Source organism: Bacillus rossius, chromosome 1 (genome assembly GCF_032445375.1).
Source record: "Bacillus rossius redtenbacheri isolate Brsri chromosome 1, Brsri_v3, whole genome shotgun sequence".
Classification (NCBI taxonomy): domain Eukaryota; kingdom Metazoa; phylum Arthropoda; class Insecta; order Phasmatodea; family Bacillidae; genus Bacillus; species Bacillus rossius.
In genome coordinates this window covers 176,163,846-176,189,851 of record NC_086330.1, presented here as the reverse complement: position 1 = coordinate 176,189,851, position 26,006 = coordinate 176,163,846, and the positions used below count along the sequence as shown (strand labels likewise).

Sequence of the window (26,006 nt, the reverse complement as noted above, 5' to 3'; positions counted from 1 at the left end):
AAAATGTAGTTTTGACTTAATCGTGTGCTCGATGTTAAGTATAATTCTTAAAGAAAACAATCGTAAACCCAGCTTTAGATTTAGAGGCCAGGCCCCTTTCAAGTGACGAAATTTCTCTTGAAGGGCTGAAATATGTTTCTGGCTATATAGCTCACCGTTTCAGAAATAAATATCCTGACCTTGGCACTACGGATTTCAATTCGGAGGACGATAGCTGGATACATGTATAATCAAAGGGTAACTTAAAATGTCCCACTAATGAATTTTTTGAATTAATAAAGATCGCTGAAATGTGTTTTGATAATATTCATGGCAACAATTTGTGCAAAAAAGAGCGGATTTTTGAATCACTGACTAAAATTATTTGCGGAACTACTGAAAATAAATATCCAGAAGAAGTTTTGTCAGGACAAGAACGTATATGCGTATCAAGTATTTGAACATGAAATATTTTAACGAACAAGACCAAAAACGCAAAGAAAGAAATAAGATGAGGAAAACTACCCTCTAAGATTTTTCAGTGTGATAGTGTCCACTTTCCTTCACCATAATATGTATGTTCATAATTTATTTACGATGTTTTTTAATTACAATATTTAAGAAAAGCATTTATTGTGAATATCGCAGCAACTATGTAGGGCTTAAGGTATTTATTGTATTCCAAATATTGAGTATGTCATTTTTATTGCCTTTATTAAAAATAATATATATATTAACAATGTAACAAAATTGCGATATTTTTGTATTGCTATTGCAATTTCGTTTCTTGTAAACATTATTGTAGACTTTTTCATATTGAAATTAAATTTGCTATAGGGTTGTTTGTATTTTAATTTTACAGTTATAAGATTTTTTATATGTTGTTTACTGTTTACAAACATTTGAAAAATATTTCCTTAACCATATTTCCATTTCCATGGCAATAGTCTTGTTAGCTTTTCGGGTAACTCTTCTACATGGATGATAAGATGGTGCAACATCTAAAACATATCACACCACCTTTACATAACTATAAAACTAAGAGGTGTTTTCTTTACATAATATTAAAGCACAATGTTTCCTTGTGGCGTAGGTGATTTAGAATTTCCATTTATCTAGAAAAATGGGCTTTCAGAATGTTTTTTAACACACAGTGTTTGGGAAGGTTTTTGAAAAAAAAATTGACTACGCGTTTTATTTTTTTGCAGCTGAATTCGGGCACTTGCATGAAATATAATTTATCCGTAGGAAGCGCAATGGTTTAAAGTATTGATGTTGAAGATTTGAAAAGATTTATTGAAATAGTGTGAGAGAATGAGCGAGTTGAGTGAGAAGAGTGCGGGAGTGGCCACATGACGTCTGCGCAGTTGCGGACAAAAGATAATCCATTCCGCCTCCCCATGGCGAAGGATGAGTGAAAGAGAAACCTGATAAACCTTCCCCTCCTCCGGGCACAATAGAACCTTATCGGCTGTGTGTTAGAGGGAGAGCGAGATACAACCTTCGAGGTTTTGTTAGTTCCCGCTAGATGGCAGGCCGCAGAGCGACCACCAGCGACACCCTTCCCGTATGAAGGCCATCTCGCCACTGACGAGCTGGAACTAAGCTCCTGACCTCCCTACATAGTAACGGTCACCCACATAGGCATCTAGACTCTTTAGTGGTCATATGATAAAAAATTAATTGTTTTCGGGCCTGTGACCGTTTTTTTACCGTGCACCAATCGCCTTAACAACCAGATAAATTAAAAAAATAAGATTTCCAAAAAAAAATTAAAATTATAGAAAAATAAAAAAAAGGTGACGAAATGCCTAATTTCCGGCACAAAATAAATTATCCTAATCAAGCTTGTGATAATCACTGGTCGATGAAAAGTGACCTTGTCGTTGGTGTTGAACCAGAAGACACCAGGGATAATCATTTTTATTATAAACATACACGGAAGATGAACGTAGCAGAGAGATTGATTATACCTCATGGGAAGATCCTAACATATTGGTTGACAGGCTAAGACTTCTACATGGTTCGCTTTGTGCAGGAAACTATTCGAGCATCAAAGAAATATCCTTCATACTTAAAGAACTGAGGGAAGCTGGCTACATAAAATAATGGTTTCCATTAATTGCATGTGTACTTAAAGAAAAATTAAGATTTTTTAAAAATGTACTTTATCATTTCTCGAAAGCTCATATCTAAATAAATTTATAACTAAAAGGTGTAAAAAAGTCACCACTGACATCCAAAATGTATATTGATAAAGTCATGCATGTATTCATGTCATGTTCGATAAAAAAAAGTAATTGAAATTAGTTGGAGCATTTGGAGCTGTTGGAGCAGTTGGAGCATTTGTAGCATTTGGAGCATTTGGAGAATTTGGAGCATTTGGAGCTGTTGGAGCATTTGGAGCATTTGGAGCTGTTGGAGCATTTGGTGCATTTGGAGCCTTTGTAGCATTTTGAGCTGTTGGAGCATATGGAGCATTTGGATCCTCTGGAGCTGTTGGAGCTGTTAGAGCATTTGGAGCAGTTGGAGCTGTTGGAGCTAAGAATTAGTCGTTTCACGTCTATGCAGGGCTAAATATTTATAAGATTGCTGGCTTTCGCAAGTGATCCTTTAGTAGGATAGAAATAATGTAATAAATATTATGTTTGTAAAAGAACTTGCGGTGTTTTATTTCTCGAAGCTGACATTTTTCTGGTATTTAAATTAAATTTTATTTTCAGCTTCGTTCATAGATCGAAGAAAGTTTCGATTCAATGTGTAAAATAATGTGTGATTTTTTCGGTGAATTTTGAAATTTTTCCCGAACTAATAAGTCAATAAATACAAATATCTAAAATAGCGGTCGTAATGGTTTAAAGGATGATGGTGATAGATGATTTTAAGTCTCTTTTAGGACTTTGATAATAATTTATTATAATAATTATTTTTTCCATAAAATTATTTTTTTGCATCATCCAAGGATCGAACCAAGAACAGGAATTGATATAATCAATCATTTCTTTAATGAGTGAATTTTTTGATGAATTTTGTAATTTTATCCAGAATTTCTAGCTAAATAATTACACGATTCCAAGATGGCGCCCAAATTTCAAGATGGCAGGCACTTCAGTAATAATAAATGATTACTGCACTCTAGCGGGTAAAACTTAGACAAGAATGATGGTAATGTACTCTATAAGACGAGTACACGCACAAGATGGTGTCCTCCAGCAGACGAAAACAAGATGGTGGCAATGACCTCTAGCAGGTGGTAGCTCCTGGTAGCATGTACTGAACGAGAAATGGCGGATCCATGATGGTCGTCAAGGTAAAATCATATTTCAAGGTCAAAGTAAAATTTCACTGTTTTTTTTTGCTCTAATAGTTTCGAAGCAAGGACAGGAATCGAACTAATTAATCAGTATTCTAATAAGTAATTTTTTTTTCGAATCTCTAGCATTAAAATTATGTATTTTCAAGATAGCGACCGTAACGAAAAGTGCAACGGTGTTTTTTAAGATTTTTATTATTTCATTTGATTGATTAATTTTTTAATGATTTTTAAATTTTTTCCCGATTTTCTAACAAAACAATGACGGATATTTAAGATTGTGACCGTAACGATAATTGTTACAGTTACGTCTTAATACATGATGGTGGTTCTGTCTCGAACAGGTGGTGCTATTATGACTTCAAATCAAAAAAAATTACAAGTCCGAATATGCATGTTATTTTTATATATACCTTATTTTATTCTCAGTTTGGTAAATGTCTCGATGGCCGTGCGGTTAAAGGAGTATGTTTTCCAATCTAGAGATCAGAGCTGCGATGGTTCGAATCACAGCGCTTTCAATGTATTTTGTTAAAAAATTTAAATTTAATATGTCGATAAGGACCATAATAGCTATGGTAGGTAATGGAACATCGACCTTATGTGATGAATCAGAGCGACGCTGGCGCTCTCTATGAACAAACAGCAGAAACAAAGTCCTTGGTATCCAAGATGGTGACCTCCAGAAGAACAAAAATAAATAAAATAAAGAGCTAGGCTGGCGCTCTCTAGGAACAAACAGCAGAAACAAAGTCAACGGTATCCAAGATGGCGGCCTCCAGAAGAACAAAAAAAAATCAAGAGCGTTGCTGGCGCTATCTAGGAACAAAAAACAGAAACAAAGTCGACGGCATCCAAGATGGCGGCCTCCAGTGGAACAGAAAAAATCAATATGGCAGTCATGACGAAAATTTCATCATGAGTGAGGCGTTCTATTTAAATATGGCGGATCCAAGATGGCCAAAAAAAAAAAAAAACAGATTAAGGTCGAAACCGTAGTCGTTTATTCCTAGATGTCTAAAAATTGTAACGATCGTAAACGCTGAATTTTTTTTACATACCTACAATGTAAAGTATTTCCCCAGTATATAACATTATTTTTTCAAACGTTTTCTTTTACTGTAAGTTCTCACATGCTCTGTGGTTTTTAAATAAAATAGTTCGACTCAAAGTTTTTTGTCCTAAAGTCATTTGTCCTAACTAAGTTTTTCATAATGTCGTTTTTCCTAAAATCATTTGTCCTAAAATTTGTTTGTCCTAAAGTCGTTTGTCCTAAAGTCGTTTGTCCTAATGTCGTTTGTCCTAAAGTCGTTTGTCCTAATGTCGTTTGTCCTAAAGTCATTTATCCTAATGTCGTTTGTCCTAAAGTCGTTTGTCCTAATGTCGTTTGTCCTAAAGTCGTTTGTCCTAAAACTCAGAGTAAGGATTTATCGATACTGGAACCGTCGTTTGTCCTAAAAGTCGTTTGTCCTAAAGTCGTTTGTCCTAAAGTCGTTTGTCCTGAAGTCGTTTGTCCTAATGTCGTTTGTCCTAAAGTCGTTTGTCCTAAAACTCAGAGTAAAAGTATTTTGAAGCTGTTCCGTCGTTTGTCCTAAAATTCGTTTGTCCTAAAGTCGTTTGTCCTAAAGTCGTTTGTCCTAACGTCGTTTGTCCTAAAGTCGTTTGTCCTAATTTTTAGGACAAACGAAATTAGGATAAACGCTTTAGGACAAACGATTTTAGGACAAACGCCGCACCCCCCAGCCGCACATGGCCAACGCACTAGAACGAGAGCAGTGATAACAACAAATACAATCAATCACCAATACATCAAATATAGGCAAACACAGAATGACATAAATTCATGTGTAAAAAAACATATAGTCATAAGAACATATATATAAATTGGTAAAATAACAGACAAAAAATAAGATTTAACATTATATACAAGAAATAAGTTTTATTCCTAAATGATTGGAATAAATTGTTATGGAAATATAAATAAATATAAAATTAAGTATGTATACATATATGAAATAAATACAATTATATAAGTTTTCATTAAGGATGGGCTTTGTATAGAACATTTTTAAGGAGTATTATGTTATTGGTTGGATGTAAATATTCCTCATACTTGTTGAAATTAGTTATCAATCTGTATACTTTATCATTATTCTTATTTGAGATGCAAAGTAGCGGTGTTCTACGACTGTTGAAGGAAGGAATTTTAATGCCAGTAGGTAGTTTCGAAAATATAGGGATAATTGAGGTAATGATAATAGTAATTTAATTATGAATAAATAATGTATCACAAATGTTCCTTCTATCCTTTAGAGATCATGAAAGGTAATTTAGAACAATAGTGTAATTTGTTTATTTGAAATAAATAATTTAATTTTTTTTGCATTTTTTTTTAGTTTTTCAAATTTAGTATTGTTGATATTATTCCAAAAATGGAGCTATATTCAAGTTTGGATTTAATAAGGGTAATAAAGAAGAACAGAGTGGAATTTTAAGTTTGTATAATAGTAGGTTAACTTAATGAGACCAAGAGTTCTGTTAGAATGAGAGATAAGGGATTCAGTATGTAAATGGAAAATTTAACTTGGAATCAAGTAAAATGCCTAGATTCTTAACATAAAGTCATTTTAATTTAGGATAATTGTCAAGTATATAGTCAATGGGATATATTTTTCTGGAGATGGTTTAAATGGTAGTTTTTTCCATTGTTAAGTTAGACATGTTAAGAGTGACACCAATTTATAACTTCTGAGACGTCAGGCTGAAGTAGGTAACAGTCATGATTGAATGATATTTTTCGATGTATTTTTAAGTCATAAAAGAGTTTCAGTGGAGTGGTTTAAGGCGATTGGTGCACGGTAAAAAACGGTCACAGGCCCGAAAACAATGAATTTTGTATCATATGACCACTAAAGAGTCTAGATGCCTATGTGGGTGACCGTTACTATGTAGGGAGGTCAGGAGCTTAGTTACAGCTCGTCAGTGGCGAGATGGCCTTCATACGGGAAGGGTGTTGCTGGCGGTCGCTCTGCGGCCTGCCATCTAGCGGGAACTAACAAAACCTCGAAGGTTGTATCTCGCTCTCCCTCTAACACACAGCCGATAAGGTTCTATCGTGCCCGGAGGAGGGGAAGGTTTATCAGGTTTCTCTTTCACTCATTCTTCGCCATGGGGAGGCGGAATGGATAATTTTTGTCTGCAACTGCGCAGACGATATGTGGCCACTCCCGCACTCTTCTCACTCAACTCGCTCATTCTCTCACACTATTTCAATAAATCTTTTCAAATCTTCAACATCAATACTTTAAACCATTGCGCTTCCTACGGATTAATTATATTTCATGTAAGTGCCCGAATTCAGCTGCAAAAAAATAAAACGGGTAGTCAATTTTTTTCTTCAAAAACCTTCCCAAACACTGTGCGTTAAAAAACATTCTGAAAGCCCATTTTTCTAGATGAATGAAAATTCTAAATCACCTACGCCACAAGGAAACATTGTGCTTTAATATTATGTAAAGAAAACACCTCTTAGTTTAATAGTTATGTAAAGGTGGTGTGATATAAATGTCGCACCATCTTATCATCCATGTAGAAGAGTTACCCGAAAAGCTAACAAGACTATTGCCATGGAAATGGAAATATGGTTAAGGAAATATTTTTCAAATGTTTGTAAACAGTAAACAACATATAAAAAATCTTATAACTGTAAAATTAAAATACAAACAACCCTATAGCAAATTTAATTTCAATATGAAAAAGTCTACAATAATGTTTACAAGAAACGAAATTGCAATAGCAATACAAAAATATCGCAATTTTGTTACATTGTTAATATATATATTATTTTTAATAAAGGCAATAAAAATGACATACTCAATATTTGGAATACAATAAATACCTTAAGCCCTACATAGTTGCTGCGATAATCACAATAAATGCTTTTCTTAAATATAGTAATTAAAAAACATCGTAAATAAATTATGAACATACATATTATGGTGAAGGAAAGTGGACACTATCACACTGAAAAATCTTAGAGGGTAGTTTTCCTCATCTTATTTCTTTCTTTGCGTTTTTGGTCTTGTTCGTTAAAATATTTCATGTTCAAATACTTGATACGCATATACGTTCTTGTCCTGACAAAACAGTATATAACTTCTTCTGGATATTTATTTTCAGTAGTTCCGCAAATAATTTTAGTCAGTGATTCAAAAATCCGCTCTTTTTTGCACAAATTGTTGCCATGAATATTATCAAAACACATTTCAGCGATCTTTATTAATTCAAAAAACTTTAGTGGGACATTTTAAGTTACCCTTTGATTGTACATGTATCCAGCTATCGTCCTCCGAATTGAAATCCGTAGTGCCAAGGTCAGGATACTTATTTCTGAAACGGTGAGCTATATAGCCAGAAACATATTTCAGCCCTTCAAGAGAAATTTCATCACTTGAAAGGGGCCTGGCCTCTAAATCTAAGTCTATTTCTTCCATGTCAGCAAGATCTATTTCATTTAAAGGTGATTTCTCTTGAAATGTCTTTGTAAAATACATTTCCTTGCACAAAAGTAGTTCTGTAATTTCATTCTGATAAGCACTGTCCTGTTCCATTTCATTTGACGAAAAATCACTTACCAAACACATTTCGTCTGTCTTCTCATCCGTGTTTTTCCGTTCAGCAAAAATGGCTGCAGAATGTTTTCACAATATGTAGTTTATAATTCTGTATTTAAAGTAAATGGGCGACAGATGCGTATTCTATTACATGCTTTATATTAGCTTTACCTGTATGTTTGTTTGTCTGTCCGTCTGTAACTCTTTCGACTAAGAATGAGTGGCTCATCACTGTAAAATGTCCCACCAATTTCATCACGTTCGTTAGCCGAGCAGTCTAAGGCGCGCAACTTCTGAGACGTCAGCTTTCGGATTCAGTGATCGTGGGTTCTACTCCCGGCCACGCCGGAAAAAAAAAATTTTTTTTCTGGTAAATTCTAAGATTATATCCATACATCTAACTGTAAATGATTCGGAGAGACTTTACCATTTCTTTGTGACGTTGCAACTCCAAATAGTTATCTCAGATGGTAATAGGTAGTGTCGGTAACTCATTTCCCTTTGATAATTATACATAAATATAGTTTAAAAAACTAAAAAAACATGCTTTTAAAGAATATTAAACTAAAAAGTTAAAAATAAATATAGTTTAAAAACTAAAGAAACATGCTTTTAAAATTATCAAACTAAAAAGTTAAAAATAATTTTAAAATTTAATTTATGACTAGTATATAAGCAATACTAGTATAAATGAGAAAAAAGCATGGGGCGCTTAATATACAAAAAATATGGCACAAAGCCCCTCAAGCTTTTTTTCTCAAATATACTAGTATTGCTTATATACTATTGTCATAAATTAAATTTTAAAATTATTTTTAACTTTTTAGTTTGATAATCTTTAAAAGCATGTTTCTTTAGTTTTTTAAACTATATTTATTGATGTTCCATACCTCTAATATACGGACAGAGAAAAAACCACTCTAACATCACTCTAACACCACTCTAACACATCTTAGTTCAGTTTAACTGTTAACAAATATTTAGGTTAACAGGTCCTATACATATTTCCGAATGTTTTACTGACTGAGTTATACTGGACATTAATTAAATTGATCTCTGATATTTATACTTTTAAATGAAATTTTGAATTTATCATTTTATGTAAACTCTAATGCGTTAAAAAGTGTAACGCAACACTACACACAGGTAGTGATGTCTAGTGCACTGCCCTATGCGCATTAGTTAACAAAAAAATAAAATGAAATATTAATTACTGATAAATAATACCTTGATGTCGTGATACAAGTAACACATGCTTATCTGATATTTATCTCAATTAGAATACGAAAGAGGAAGACAAAATAATTAACTGATTTTAAGACTGATTTATTACTTACACAGTACAGTGCATTTTGAAGACAAATGGGTCTTAAGAAGCGAAAATTGTACTCGATTAAAGGATGGTATGGTGTTCGGTATATTAAGGTTTCCCTCAAAGTAACGGTTTCACAATGCTTTTAAGATATTAGTTACATCCCAACATAAGTTTAAAACATTTCTCTTAAGAGTGTGCTTCGTAGCATTAAAAGATGTGCCTTAATTATTTTGCAAATTTATCATTGTTATGGTGATGATGTCAGGGGTTTTCGCAATTTTTTTTTAGAAATATAGTACAGTATTAGCAACTAGGTACGTTAAGAACTGTTATTTTATTCACACAGAGAAAAGAAATACAAAATGCTAAAATTTGGCGTTTGTCTTTTTATATACTATATAGGTTTGTTATTATATGTGTGTTGTAACATGTATAAAAATGTTAAATATATTCAACAATATTTGGTAATTGTATATATTAAAAAACTTTTTTGTACGCGACTTGAAACTACGTGAAAGGTTTTCAGTCTTTAAAGGCCTATTCTATGATTTTTTTTTAAATTATTAATTCTTATGCAAACAATTAATAAAATTGGAAGTTTCTTACATTGTCAGTATATGCATAGCATTACAGTTATTCCAAACAATTCTCTACCAGTGTTTACCTAAGGTTTGCATGTTACGTTGGTTCTTCTACTAATACACGTATATTACAAGAGGTTTGTAATAGATTAAATGAGGTAAGTAAGAATTCGTTTTTATAAACGTTGTGTATTAAATTATAAATTTTGAGATGTATAATAACAAAAATAAGTGTGTTCCGAAGACATATGTCGGTAGTGTTACCCACTGAAACATTATTCCCACTTCAACTCTCTGTAAAAATAAAAGTATGGGGTTGAATGCGTCAAAAGGGGTATATAAATAAAATTTGAGGCTTCTTCCTTATTGCATACGCTAGTGTCCCCCACTTACAATTGCAAACAAAATTTTTTCCTCGATGTTGTAATTTACTCTGCATAATCACAAAAAATGTTGGCAGTAAATAAGTATTTAATTTTTAAAAATGAAAGCATTCATGTTTTGAAAAAAATATTAAAGCGATGTGGGGAAAAATGTTTATAGATACTCCAGTAAAATTTTCAGTTTGATTGTTTTGATAGTTTCGGAGCTGTTGCGAGTTTAGTTTGGAGGATTCTCGGCCGCGCGAGGCGAGTTTGGCTCTTTTTCATTTTCTTCCAGCGTAGGAAGCCGATACCCGGCTTCACCTCTGTCCTCTCCAGATGTATTACTGTATATTAGCTCCATGAGCGCGACCTTGACAGTCCCTTCGTTTCTTCGGTCTCCTCTCCGTCATCCCTCTACACCCCATTCTTCTCCCTCCCCACCCGCAGGCTGCTGCCCGCCGGCCGGAGCTCCGCCGGACTACCTGGTTGCGACAAGCGCCGCCCTCAGCGCCACGTCGCGGGGACATTCTTCCCGGCGGCGAGAGTTTTACACGCAGCACTATAACTGTCACTCCAGAGGGCATGTTTTGAGTCGGATCGTATCAAAAACAAAAGGATATGAAAATATATACATAACTCAATAGTGTTCTGCCAATTATGTTTTCATTTTCATTTAAATTTATTCTTTAAATCGCTCATGAAGTAGTCCAGCAGTGATCAATGGAAATTGTCAATATTAAACTGTAATTTTGACGATGAAAATTTTTTCTTCTTACTTTTATATGTGCAGAAACCTATTCGTACACTTGTTTCTTGAACTATACTTAAGTTTAACATAATTATGTGTTTTCTAAATAATTCTGGCTTGGAATAAAATAAATGCATTTAAAATGACATAACTCAGTAAAAAAAAGTTTATTAAAAATATCCTAGGTATATTATGTCTTAAAAAGAAGCATCAAAAATAAATATGTACAGTTAAATTAGTTTTGTCGTAATATTTTCCATGCACCAATCGCCTTAACTGTGAGATAATGTCATTAATATAAATATTGAATAATAGAAGTGAAAGTGTGCAACCTTGAGGAACGCTGGAAGTAGCGAGATGCAGATTGGATTTTACATTGTTTACTGATAAAAAGAAATTTCTGTTGATAGCCAAGTTAATAATTCATCACTTAGATAGAAATTAGAACATTTGGTAAGAAGAATTTGGTTGTTTACAGTATCAAAAGCTTTGGCTAAGTCAAAATAACAAGTATCGACTGGCCTACGAATAATAACTTCTGAATAGATAGGTTTTTAAAAAGAGGCAAAATTAGTTGTGATGGTTTTACCGGTTCTGAAACTATGTTGAGAGTCGGTGAATTGATTTTTTAAAATTTTATAATTTAATATAATTTTATCAAAGATTTTTGCAAAACCGTTGAGGAGGGAAATAGGCCTATAGTTTGAGACATCAAGCTTGGTACCTTTTTTATAAATGAGAATTATTTAAGCTAGCTTCCATTTGGAAGGATAAATACCACTGTTTATACTAATGTTATATAATTATGTGCTGGCGGATAGGGGCAAGGAGAAGGGAACAGCCTTTGATAGTAAAATTAGGAGTATCATCGGGATCTTTTGAGAAGGTAGATTTTAAAGTTTTAATACTCCAGAGGACAAGATTTTCAGATATGTTTGTCATGGGTATAGAAAAACTATTAGAGAAGGAAGTAGGTAGATTATTGTTGCTGGTAGGAGTCACATAGACATTGGAAAAGTATTCAGCAAAACAGTTAGCAATAAGTGTAAGGTCATTAGTTAATATATAATTTACCTTCAGTAATAGTTGTTGATCGTAACCTTTTCTCATAATTCTAATGTAGTTTCAGAATTTTTTTTGGATTATTTTTGATTTTCTTTATATTTTGCAGCCAGTATTTTTTATCTCTAGATGTAAGCCATTTAGCCTTTTTTATAAAGTGGGAAAACAGAGAATAGTAGAAAGGATTCATATTTATTCTGTATAATTTATATTTTTTTTTTATATTTAGAGAGTAAATGACTTGTTTAGAATATCAGTGGGAAAACTTGGATGTATATTTCACGGTACACCAATCCCTCACTTAGCACGTCTTCATATTGTGTGAATTAATTTAGCGTGATTTTAATTTTACTGCCCCAGTCTTGAATAACACTTCTGTAAATTTCAGTTAAAACAAAATTGCCACAAATGAAAAAAAAGTTAGCCGTAATGCCACAAAGTCTGCTTCAACTTGCAGTAAACAGATGTGCCGTGGTATACAGTTAACTATACCAAATGAGGGGGCTGGGGAAGAGATGCGCGCGCAGATCTGACTACGCTATCTGCTGTTGTACAAACATCAGTAATGGCAAGTTCAGTTGCGGCTATGGAGTGTAAAAGACCAAATGTTTTTACGTTTGCGAGTATGCCGCCAAGCAGTACCATTGCCCCCGGCTACAGACTGTGCAGTGATGAACTTCAGTCTAGCCAGTGGCAGGGAACTCACTCGCACTAACACCAAATAAGACCCTATGGAAACTCTGGCCAATTAGCATTGGAGACAATTTACAGCATTGCTTTCAAACTATTTTACACTCCACGCCACTAGATGCCACTACTGTAAACCAATATTTATGCACTTATTTAAAATGTAGGTACACTCCACACCATCAGGTTTGCTGGCATCACTTGTCTCGTGTATTTTGTACCAGTTTCCTTTATTTCTCTATTACAATAAGTTTCCTAACGCAAAGCAGTGTCGGCCCACATGTCTGCCGGTAACTGTACATGCACAAGCAACTGCAGTTGAAATCATATTGGAATCATGTCTTCCAAGTGAGAGTGTAATGCATCGTGTTCAAGTAATTGAGACAAAACTAGATGTATTACGGTGTGCAGAAAGTGGTTTTTACTTTACATGACAGCAATGCAGAGAGACTCAAATATTTTCTCATTCTTCTGATGATTTTATTTGTAATGGAGGAAGAATTTGTCTACTTAAGTGCCGAAAGGGAGATGCTGGGGTTAATAATTATCATCCAGATATATTGAACATATGATGGATATTCAGCCATGCAGTTCAAACGAAGCAATTGCCTACTATTTTGCCAAGTACTTATCAAAAGCAAATCCCACAGGAGTAGATAGTGCAGGAAATACATCAAATGCAGCGTGAAGAATCCGATATCTCACGTTAATTATTTCGGATTTGTATGAAGATTTTTTATGAATGTCAAGTATCAGCTGCTGAATGTGCTTATCGTCTATGTCACATTCCTTTACGTGAATTTACATTTCCTTTGAGAATTTGTGTTTCTTAACACTAGAAAACCAGAGCAGTGGTGTAGAGTGTTGCAATTTGACAAGACTGGCCATGCCACTGGCTATTGTAGCAACATTTTTGAAAGGTATATAAAGTACTTTGAAACATCCTGATTATAAATTCTCATGTATGAGTCTTGCAGAGTTTTGATGTTCGAACTCTTTTATCAAATAAAGCAAACAAAACAGAAGAAAGTGTTAATCATGACGCTTATGAATATCTATCAAAAATCCTTCGTCAACTAATCACATTGAAAGATTGCAGAAATGACTGTAAGAATCATCCCTGCAATTGTGAGAGTGCCATACTTCATAGCATCATCAGATCCAATTAAAGCTTGCTAATTCAATACATGCCTTATTGGTCAGAAATTGAATTATTAGAAGGGTTTGATAATGCAAAAGATGTTTTTTTTTAGCTCGAGAAATCAACTGAAACAATAAGCTAACTTATGCAGCAACATTGAGAATGTGACCAACAGCTTGAAAATGCATTCACTTAAGTGCATGCTTTAAGATAACAAGAAAAGTTCTAGGTAATGTTGATGCATTAGCTAAAATGACTAGATTACATGAACATTATTGACTAATTTTAATTTCTTAATTTCATTGTAACTAATAAAGACTTAAATTACTCATATTTAGCATTGTTAATTTGTTTCAATAACTCATATTCAGTATTTTAATTTTATTTTAAGACTAAACAGAATAAAATAAACTTATAGTATAAAAAACAAAAACAAACTTTTATCGTTGAATGAACTAAAACTTAAAAAATAAAGTTTCAATTTACATTTTTGTCCAACAGGCACATAATTCACCACAACTCTGTATAACTAAAAACTGGGTTGCTTGATATCATTTGTCTTAAATTTCCTATCAGTAATAACAATATGATTTACAATATATTTTCTATCACTAATTTTAGCATATAGTCAATATGAAAATTTGATGATATAGTCATTATGAAAATAACTATTTCAATTTAATAACAATATTGAACTTAAAATTAGTAATTGGGTGCTTGATATCATTTGTCTTAGATTTTCTGTCACTATTTTTAGGATGCAGTCATTACAAGAATGACTATATGAACTTAATAACATTATAAACTTATAATTAGTTATGGGGTGCTTCATATCATTTGTCGTAAATTTTCTATCACTATTTTTAAGATGTAATCACTACGAAAATGAATATATGTAATTAATAACAAAATAGTAATGGGGTGCTTTATATCATTTGTCTTTAATCTTCTATCTCTATATATAAAACTCAATTGCAGGGCGTTACTCTCGCTAAAACTAGTAAATTCTTGACCGATTTGAATGATTTTTATTTTTGTTTTGTTCGCTTATTACAGGGATGGTTTAGAGGGGGAAAAAAATTAGAAAAAACCCAAAGGAACATTCGAAAAATTGAAAAAATCAAATTTGGTAATTTTGTATGGGAATTGCCACTCGAATTACTTTTGAATGTTTATATGTTTGTCCTCTATGCGTTCCTAAACCACTCATCCGATCTCGATGAAATTTTGCACACTTGACCTTCGAAACACAAGGAAGGTCACTGTTTAGGTGAGATTACAATAACACCAACCCTTAAAGCAGAATTTAAGGTGGCGCACTAGTCATATTGATAGTTACCTGTATGTATTTTATATTATTTCCTCTTTCCTGTAGTCTGAATAATAATGGTGGGAGGGAGGTTGGGACAGAGGAAGATAGAGGGAGGGAGAGAGTAAGAATGGTGTAGAGGGAGGGAGAATGGGAGAGAATGAGTATAGAGAGAGCTATACAGATAGAGATAGATATACAGAGTTACATAGAGGTATAGAGATAGAGCGGGAAAGAGACACACTCACACGCACTCTGTTTATGTATACCTACTTTTGAAAATTTGTAAAAAAAACAGTATAGAGGCATTGCAACTCATGCCGGGCATTAGTTAGTCTATATATAAAAAGCAATTGCAGTGCGTAAGTTTCGCAAAAACTCAAAAATGGCTTGACCGGTTTGAATAATTATTTTTTTTTTGTTTGCCTTAATACTGGGGTGGTTTGGAAAAAAGTACATAAGGAAAAACTTAAAAAAACAGCCAAAATAATGAAAAAATCAAAATTGGTAATTTTGTATAGGAATTGCTACTTCCGATTACATTCAATAGATGGCGTACATGGAGGACCTTTTTTTGACAGCTGTGTCATGCAGAACTGTTTTTTCTCTATGTGTTTTTCATTCTGTGTGGTTGTATGAAATCTTTTACATTTAAAATCATTTTTTCGTGAAATAAAGATAGTGAATTTTGAGAGTAGGTTTGGTCAAAGAAAATTTAATAACATTTTGCAAACATTTTTATCAGCCATTCTATTAAGGTAAATTGACTTTGCAGGCTTAGACATAACCACAAACCCATTAAATGTGTTTCAGCAACACTCGATAAATAAGAGCTGTGCCATGCATGACTGTTATTCATTCCGTGCGGTTGTGTAAAATCTTTTACATTTAAAATAATTTTTTCGTAAAATAAAGGTAGTGGATTTTGAAAAAAGGTTTGGTTTAAGCAAATTTAATTACATTTAGAAAACATTTTGATTAGCCATTCTATTCAGGTAAATTGACTTTTTTAGGCTTAGACATAACCACAAATTAATTCAAATGTGTATTAGCCAAACTCAAGGAATAAGTTTGAGGTTAATAATATGTTTTATTTAATAAACAAACGAAAACCAAATTGTACACTATGCGGCTAAAATTCTTGATCTCAATGAATTAGATTTGGAAAGTTGATAAGGATTGATAATGACTTATGAAGAGTTACAATCAAATTAATTTTAGGTAGGTAGTATAAAGTTCACCGGGTCTTCTTGTCAGTAATGAAAATATGATTTTGTGATAGATTTACTATCACTAATTTTAGGATAAGTATAGTCATTTAAAAAATTTTAGGCAATATTCATTTCAAAAGTTTTATGCTTTAGTCATTTCAAAAATTTTAGGCTATAGTCGTTATAAAAATGACCGTAAGAACTTAATAACAATACTGAACTTAAAAATTAGTAATGGGGTGCTTTATATAATTTGTCTTAAATTTTTATTGCTAATTTTAGGATATATGTAGTCATTATGAAAATGAAAGTGTTATACAGGGTGTTGATGCATTATTTGCCTGTTGGACTAAAAACTTAAATTTAGATTTTATTTTTTATTTGTAGTTAATTCAGTGATTTTTTTTTTTAGTTTTAGTTTTCTAAACTATAAGTTCATTTATTTAATATACTCACATACCCCTAGTTCCTTTGCCTCTGTTTTTTTTTTACAGCATAACACATTTGAGAATTAGGCAACCTGATGCTGATACTTGCATCACTTCATCACTTCCATCACTTCATCACTTCCATCACTTCATCACTTCCATGTGAAAAATACTCTCGCTAATGATGTTTATCAGTATTGTGAGCCTTCGTCATGAAATGGTTTCTCTAACAAATGTTCATCCTCGTAACAGAACCGGTATCATCAGTAAACAAGTTAATCAGGCTTCAAAATTAACTTTCAATGTTTAAGAAAACATTATTGAGGTACTTACTAGTTCAGGTTAAGCTGTGGTATCAGTGATGTGTATGGTAGAATATGAGTAAATTATTATTAGAAAATTTATTAGTAAATTTTAGGTTTTTTTAGTTTTTAGGATAGTTTTTCAGGTTGATTTTATAAAATGGTATATTACAAAATGAGTGTTAATGTAGTTTAAATTGTAGTGTTAAGTAAATTTTGAAACCTCATTTTTATGAGTATTGTCTGTAATATTGTATATTGATTTATTTTTTTTTATCTTAAGTTTTTTAAATCTTGCAGGCTATGTTAAACCACTTTGTAACATCATATTTGATTTAATTTATAGTTGTTTTTTTTTATAGTGTGACTCCGGGGTTTAAATTACTTAATTGAAAATGTAAGTCAAATAAATAGAGGTAGGCTAAATAGATGACACTATAGAATTTCGGGATCAAAAAACTTTAAAAAAATCAGTATGGGGGGGGTTAGGTCCCCTCTTCCTTTCTTCCCTTGCCTCTTTCTGCACTCGCTTGGCAAGAGGTATCTACTCATTATAAACGATCTTAATTTAACTAAATATTTTTACTACCCGGCTCTAAAGATCTAGTTTCTACATCCCATACAGGATGTCTCGAGAAAGATGACAGCCTAGGGTGTACATAAAAATAATCATTAACACTGGGTTTCAGACAGCTAACATTTATTTAAAACAACAAAACCAAAATTATAAGGTGTTTCCAGTCAGACTTTACATAATAAAGAAAAGTTAAAATTAGGGGACAATTAGGGAACCTAAAATCTCTTCATCATTAACCCAGCTACACTTACCCCTACGACCAATGAACAAGGGAGTGTATCAAAACCTTTACTCACTGTAACTTTTAGCTTCAATGGACACATTACCTACTGCAATAGTATTAAACTAGAGAGACTTACTTCGACAAGGGGGTCCCGTGCATCTATGATTCCCGTTCTCTACAAAGTTTCTGAATTCTTCTTCACGGGCCACAGCCCTTCCAGCCCATCGTAATTAAAAGCCTCTCTCCTCCTCTGGCCCGCCGACCCCAAATTTCACAATCAGGGCACAGACTTGCTGAGTGGGACCCTCGTCGCTCACGCTCCGAGGGACACCACAAAGTGCCCTAGAAACGTCCACTCGAGACAGTGCCGGACGCGCGGCCGAGCCTGCGCCACACAACCACAGCCCACACCCGCCAAGTGCTCCTGTGTCCGAGCTGCGCCACTGTGCAGCTGTGGTGACACCAGCCAGCCTGCACCAAGAGACAGATATTTACAGGCGGCTATACCGAAAAATTCTGAAACGTGACAATATACTTGCTGGAATGTTTTTATTTAGTTCGATTGTAACTTCGTGTTCATCTTCTCTGTTATTTAGGTTAACGTATTTATGTGAGTTTTTGTTTTATTATTTTATTACATGTACTTGGCAAAACATTAATATATTAACGTGGAAGACAAGGTGGGCATGCCTTAGTTTCACCATACAAAATAAATAAATAAAATATAGGTGATGCAGTTGCCAATGGCTCAGTGTGGATGGATGTGTGCAGCACAGCATCAATGCCGAGCCAAGTGGAGGCGGAGGCAGAGTTGTGGAACGTTGCACTCTTGCATAATCTTGAACGACTGGTTCTCAGTGATGTGCCAATTCGAACTGGAGCCTTTTTTCCTGAGGTAATGCCTACAAAACATAGTTTTTTGTTTTAGGTTTATTTAAATTGACCATTTCGGGTAGGTGTTGCTTGAAAGCTTTGAGGTTATCCCACTAGATAAGGGGTATGTTTTTGGGACAGTGTAATGTAAACATTGGTGGAGCCCTGTGTAAGGATGTGTCTGGAAAAAATTTGTACCTTTAGTTAATATTTTTATTTATTTCTTTTGGAAATCTTAAAGCTCGGATTTAATTTCTTTTTTTTTTTTGCCATTACTCTTATCATTTAAAGGCTATTTCTAAAATTTTAACTTAACTCCCTTGAATTTTATGTCCTGCTAAAATTATTTTCAACACATTTTTACTTAGTGTAATATTATGGAAGTAAAATTTGTGAAAGAGGTGATGATAATGAAAACTTCTGCAACTTTTTCCACCCATGAATCACACTAAGTGAATATTTGTTAAAAATTTAGCAGGAAAACAAGGGAGGTATTCACAAATACTAACCCTTAAATAAAAGTAATTACAAAAAAAATCCACATGGCGTGTGAGAACGAGCCTTAACACGCTTGAATGGAATTTATTTATTTTAGGGATGGGCCAGTCAAATCCTCAAACACCATCAAACCATTACTATTCTAAGGATTCAATATTTGAGGAAAATTATTTCAAGAAAACTATTTAAGGAAATAAAGTAAATTAAAAATTCAACACTATAACCTTTAAAGTTTACTAGATAAATTTTTTTTCATATCTGTCCTGTTACCATTTCCCAAAATATTTTACTTTTAAAATTACAATATGTATAGATTTTGGAAACATAGTTTGTGAAACAACTATTTAAAGGGTAGAATATTTTAACACCTAGTTAACATTTTCATTTATTGTGCACTAATTTTATTTTTACCCGTGACACATAGATTCGTACTCTGAGATTTTAATTCAAGATTTGGATTTCAGAAAATTGGGATATGAACCATCACAAATTTATTTACTTAATATTCATTAAATTTTTTTTTACTTTTCTTTGATAGTAGTCGTTTTCTCACAGACTCAAAGGTGGTGGTGACAAGAAATAATTTTTACAACAAATATAGTTTTCTATTTATAATTAAAAATATACATGTTTTCTTGAAAATAATTTCTATCCACAACCCTTACTCAGCTACATATTTACAGTAGTAAACCTACTTCTTTATTTAGGTTATTTTTTCCATTCAAGGCATGTGTGATGTTAATCTGTGAACATAGTGTCCCGTTGGTTATATTTTAGTCTATACGAACTTAAATAAATTTTAGTCAACCAGTAAGTAGCCTAAATATAAATGTTTTGTAAGGCAAATAGACACCTAACTTATCATTTAGAAATAAATATTTTGTGAACATAATGACCTGACCACAAGAAAAAAACCAAAATTTACATTGATTCATATAAAAACTTATTGTCAAGAATGAAAAAAAACCTTAGTTTGCACCCAATTAATTAATTAATTGTGATAAACCATGGCATTTTACTACTCAAGTGTAGTACTCATCTACAATGTGTTTATTGGGAATAAAATTTTGTACACTAAGATTGTGAGATGTATTTTTTGTACAGCTGTTCAGTTATAAAGTCATAGAGCAATAGTAAAAAAAAATGCATGGACCAGAATTTGGTTGTAATTTTCTCCTGTCGATAAAGTGATCATTAATTACAGGCATGGTCTCAATGATATTGTTACTGTTTTTTTGTTGCAGTGTGTTACTGTAGCAATTATTTATTTATAATTCAATTATTTGGAATTTAATGAAAGAATATACTTGTATTGACTTTATACTTGCAATAAGGAAATATATAAAAATGTAAAATACTCTGTTTCATTATGTACTGAAACAAATTAAATGCAACATTGGCTTTTCTGTAATCTTATATATGTAGTCACCTAATTTAAAACAGTCTCACAAGCTCTACGAATGTAAACACAGGAAATTGTGACGTAGGAAAATTTGTCTTATTTTCAGCATCTTGTGAATATATTTTTTGGAAACAAGGTTTAAAAAAATTTGCCGTGGTTCCGGAGGGTGTGAATAGTCAACGGTTGTGAATTTGGGCGCCACCGTATGATAAGGGTACGCAAGCCCGGCAGAGACTCATCTGAGGGCACGACATTGCCCATGTGGGGAACGAGATTCGATCCCTCCTAGCCTCCAGTCATCGCACAGACCTGGCCCACTCTCAGCATCGGGCATGCTTACACATGACGAAGATGGTGCACACTCCAGTGTGCTCTTAAAGGCGACCCATACGCCTGATACCTGCGAGAGCTGTAACATGGTCAGTAAATAACACTGTGAACAACACTGTGAACTCAGTACGGTTTTTTATTATACTTCGACGTCAGGTTACACAGTACCCACGGCACGAACTGAGCTAGGCAAGAGCCAGACCATGCGGTGATCGCACAGGTTGATATCACTTAGCTGTCTGGCAAAGTCCCGCTAAGGGTTAAAAAAATACTGAATTGAACAGTCTGCCGGCCGAGGCAAGCCCCGAGGATAATATGAAATTGATTAAGATTGAATTATGTTAAAATATCTAAGTTCAGTTCAGCGATGCAAATGGATGAAGTTCCCAGGGTGCGTAAGCGTCTCACCTCGACCGTTGCTAGTTGCAGACCTGGTTGGAAGGGCGCGCTCCCATCGGCGACATGGCATCTTCCGCCGAACTACAGAATCATTACACTAGTTTAGTTATGTGCCGCGGGTAAACAAGAAAACACTCTTAAAATACTGACATAAAAAATACATGCCCTCTCGTTACTTAGCTACATGTGAACCTACAGTTATTACTAAACTAACATATTGACGTCGACCGTGTAGTCTATAAGAAATCACAGCGTTATCGAACTTGCCTTTTTTCGTTTAACCACGTGTGCACTCCAGGTTGGCATGTGGGACGCCATAAGAGCCCACAACGTTACTACATAGCGTGCCTGTCGCTGAGAGCGGGCCCAGGTCAACTATTCTGTAGGCAGTGTACGGGGGTCGAGTCATGTCCCCACACGGGTGACGTCACACCCAGAGTTAAGAGTCTCATCCGGGTCGGTGCTCCCTAGACATGATGGTGCCCTTCTTATTTAACATCTCTCTAACGCCCCGACAACCCCCGGCAACATCACTATAAACAGAATCCAGGTTAGTTCAGTTCCGGTCCGCTATGGTGCCGTTGTTGTACCGAAGCACTGAGCTTAAAACGCAGTCTTCCGGTAGTTCTTGGCGCGCTGTTTGAAAACGCATGACTACGTACTTCTGTAATTCCATGCCGGGAAGGAACAGGTGAAGGTCAAGGAAGGGAGTTTAGTCAAAACAGGCTTATGGGGCGAAGCCCTGGTCGATGTTTAATTATACGTATGTATGATATTTTTTATTTGTACCAAATATTTGAGTGTCAACCACTGCAGTATTTTCCTCAAAACTAGACATTGTCCCAACTGGATAGAGTCTTCTTTTCAATCCCCACCATCCATCTTATGCATATTAAGTTCTATTCTGAATTTATTGCCACACAAACAGTCAGTTGTACCTTCAGTATAAGTGGTGTTACAAGTGCACTCTTTTGGGAAACGTAAAATAAGATAAATTAAATAAAACAACTGAACATTGGTTTTTGCCAATCTATTCCTCTTCCCCCCTCACCTTTTTTTAATAAATGGGCATTGGTCTGTAAGGTTTTTTTCTTCAATTTTTTTGGGTTTGTCTTGTAGACAATTATAACAAGCTGGATAGTGCATAAATAAGGATGTGATACCCAGATTTGATAATGTCTCAAATCATAACCTATATTTAGTAGTTATGTAATCAGGTTTTTTTTAATTTGGCTTTTATGTACCTACCGTTTCAATGTGTATTAACTCTGTAATTTGTAATTGATATTATTCTTGTTGATAAAAAAAATATGGCTGCCCTAAAAATTCATAATGTTTACATTATTTCAATAAAATACTTTTGAAATAATTCCTATCTAAAATAAGTATTTCCATAGAATTTTTTTCTTCTCTAGGTGGCACAGTCATGTTCCAGACTGAGTTCTCTTCACTTATCAAACTTGGGCATGTATGGGTTGTGTACATACTCAGCAAACTTGGTGAAAGCATTGCCAAAGTTTAAGAACTTGAAAGATTTCAGGTAATGTGTTACATTTTTTTATGTTTTCTCAGGGAAGATGATTGTTTTAGCTTGGGAATTTTTTGTACTGCACAACTTTTTTGTTACCATAAATCCAATTAATAGGTGCAAAATGTTATACACTTGTAATGTTGTAATTTTTACATGTTACATTGTGACTATTGGCTATCCAACAGCAAGCATTTGCATTGTGGCCTGAAGCATGATTTAGCCCTGGGTTCAAGGCCGATGGGCATGTCTCTTCCCCCTCTTCACTCCGGTGTGTAGGAAAAATGTCAAATGGTTCCTTAGATCTTGAAATCTTGGTAGTGTTCAGATGAAACACTACGAATGGTGAAAGAGATCTTAATTATGGCAGACCAGAGCTGAGAGAAACTAAGGGCTTGGGGCAAATCATTTCGTCAGGACCCCTCCCTATGATTTAATGTACACCTTTGGAAAATTTTAATTTAAAAGCTTGTAAACTTTACTGTGGCTTCAATTGTAAATGTGATTTGCACTTATCACATAATTTGTAAGGTTTCCTATGAATTCAGTTAACAATTTTGAAACTCAACCTGGCCCCTGGAGCACGGGCCTTGGGGATTTTGACCCCACCCCTTGATGGCCTTGTGGCAGACGAATTATAACATCATTCCTTTTGAACTCGTCAGCCTTGACTACACGATGGTGTACGGCCTGTAGACACAGTGCGAAGGAAGCTGTGGTCTGTGCAGGCTATTGTTTCCTCCTCTCCCCCTTCACAAACGTAGTCTCCGCAGCACCCAGAACAAACACCAGACACAGAATATTGTAAAAAACAAATGCTCGGCTGTAGGCTGAAGTCACACACCCAAGTGATAGTTATATTTTAGCTTGTTCTGTTAGTAATACATATCTTTTTTATATTATCTTTTTGCAAGGAAATGCCCAGCATTCCTCTCATCTTACCCCATGTCCGGTAAAATAACAAGTGTTGAAGTGAAATTGTGTTTGAAGAATTTACAATAGCGTCATTGGTGGTGTTTATCAGGTCTCATTGATCTATGGCTGAGGAAACTAGGGTTACCAGCAGTTTATCTGAAATACTCTAATAATAATTTTTGCTAACGGTAATCATGTATTCTTGGCATGCATATCAAAATTTTAATCAGTATATCATGGAATAAATGTTGATGTTACAGAAGGATACTTTGAATTTTTTTATTCCATTGAAATTTCTTTAGGTTAGACAAATTTTGTGTACTGTTTAAGTGTTTATCTAATGTTCACCAGAGTAGGAAAAAGTATGATGAATTATTTATGTTTCTTGGGAAAATGCTTTGCTTTCTAGGATTTACCAAAATCATCTGGGTGATATAGCACCTATATTCATTGCACTAAATGACTGCTCAAATTTGGAAAGATTTGCCATCATCTGTTTGTCAAATTCAAAGCACAAATTGAAGAAGGAGCTTGTAGAGAAGTTTGCCTTAAACGCTGTGCGGCTAACATTTTTGTTTTTGTGTGTTGACTCTCTGTCATTGGGAATTGGCGAGGCAAAAACTCTGCAGAATCATTTAGACAGGTAAACTGATACCACTACTGCAGTCTTACAAATTTTATTGAATATTGTCCATAGAAATATCTTAGTTAACTTACTTATGCAGTTTTATCTATTAATTTAAGAAATAACTGGTCTTTCTTGTTTACTTAACACATTTTCTTTTTCTTTTTTTTTTTTTTACTTGTCTTCCTTATTTGTGGAAGTATAATAGCAGTAATACCAGTAAAATAATATTGTGAACAGTATTAATCTGTAATAATGTGTTGGCTATGAATGAATGAATTCTTCCTCACTTTCATATTTTATTTTCTATTGCCATGAGCCAACCTGCTTAGGCAATGTTCTACTTTTAGCTTAGGGTCAGTTAGTTGATAATTATTTTCCATTAGCTTAAATATTATAAGCAGCCTTTTTGTGTCTTTTGTACCAATTTTCCCTCCTTTCCTATGTTACCTTAAATGTTTTGACGAGTTTTTTATGTTACTGCGATACACACCCTCGTAATGATGGTGGTAGTATTATTTGTATGATATCCCCTCAGCTTTTACCCCTTTGCTCCTCTTATTCCCAAGGCGGCTGGAGGCCACCCTTCCACAACGAAACTCTCTGGTAACCGTGGGACTCAGTGAGTTCAAGTGGGAAACATGATGGATGTTTCCGTAGGTGTCAGTCGGGTTTTCTCAGGGTACTCCTGTTTTCCCCACCCATTCATTCCTTCAATGCTCCATTCTCATCTCACCGCCCTCATTATTCCTATTACAGTAAGTCATAATCCATCCATCTGCAACACACTGCAGACTGATGTGCCCTAGTCATCAGACTTACCATGACATTGGCAGGTTTTCATCTTCTTTACGTGGCACCATCATTGTCTGGAGAGTTTTCCTTAGATGAAAAATAAATTTATTCTTGCAATTTTTTTTTTTTTTTTTCATTTTGGTTTTCAAGAAAGATTTCATGAATAACTTACATACTATTACAAAAACAATGGTTGAAGCATATGATACCTAAATCCTTATAGTATTTGATACAGTTCTTGTGTGTTATAAATTGGGGTTGCAAGAACATTTAAGGTGAGTAGAGATGAATTGGAATAAACTGTATAGCCGATAACTGGTTATTTGGGGTAAAAAATCAAATATTTCCATGTATCAAATTTTTCCAGGGTATTTTAGATCAAATTTTAGGACTTCACTGTTGGGACTTTGGGCTGGCTGCTCTGTTCACTCGCCGCGCAGGTGATGTGACCAAGTAATTGGGGCACAGGGCTGGCACAGTACGATCCTGTTTGATTGTTCGGCCACGCGCTTGCACATTCTGTGGCCACGGAAACTGGGTCGCGCTGGGGCAACAGGCTGCATGATGCAGCACGCACGGGAGGGGTGAAAGAGTTTTCTCAACTGTCCTGGTTAGTTGTTTGTAAATTTGGTTTCAGCTACCACGGGTTGTTCTGGTAAGCTGGGCACACTGAGATTTAAGTGGGAGTGGATTTGTGGCTGACTGAGGGGAAGGCTATGCTTCTCGTAGGCCACGCGTTGAATAGCTGAAGATTTGGTTTCAGTTAAGCCTACTGGATAGGGTCAGG

At 34.3% G+C, this 26,006-nt stretch overlaps 1 protein-coding gene across 13 annotated transcripts in view; it reads left to right on the top strand.

Moving 5' to 3' along the window:
* The window catches only part of LOC134527111 (uncharacterized), a 134,155-nt gene that overhangs the window by 94,327 nt on the left and 13,822 nt on the right, over positions 1-26,006 (top strand). For 8 of the 13 annotated variants that reach the window (XR_010074080.1, XM_063359469.1, XM_063359465.1 and 5 more), the window contains 3 exons: positions 18,626-18,749; positions 22,772-22,896; positions 24,209-24,442. The exons of 1 other annotated variant lie outside the window; for it this stretch is intronic. Coding sequence is in view for 8 of the 12 variants with exons in the window: in XM_063359469.1 (XP_063215539.1) it covers positions 18,626-18,749; positions 22,772-22,896; positions 24,209-24,442 (483 nt within the window). In the remaining 4 variants the exon portion in view is untranslated. Of the gene's footprint in view, positions 1-13,916; positions 14,034-18,582; positions 18,750-22,771; positions 22,897-24,208; positions 24,443-26,006 lie in introns of all 13 variants that reach the window. 4 more of the 13 variants (XR_010074077.1, XR_010074079.1, XR_010074078.1 and 1 more) reach the window with 4 other exon arrangements.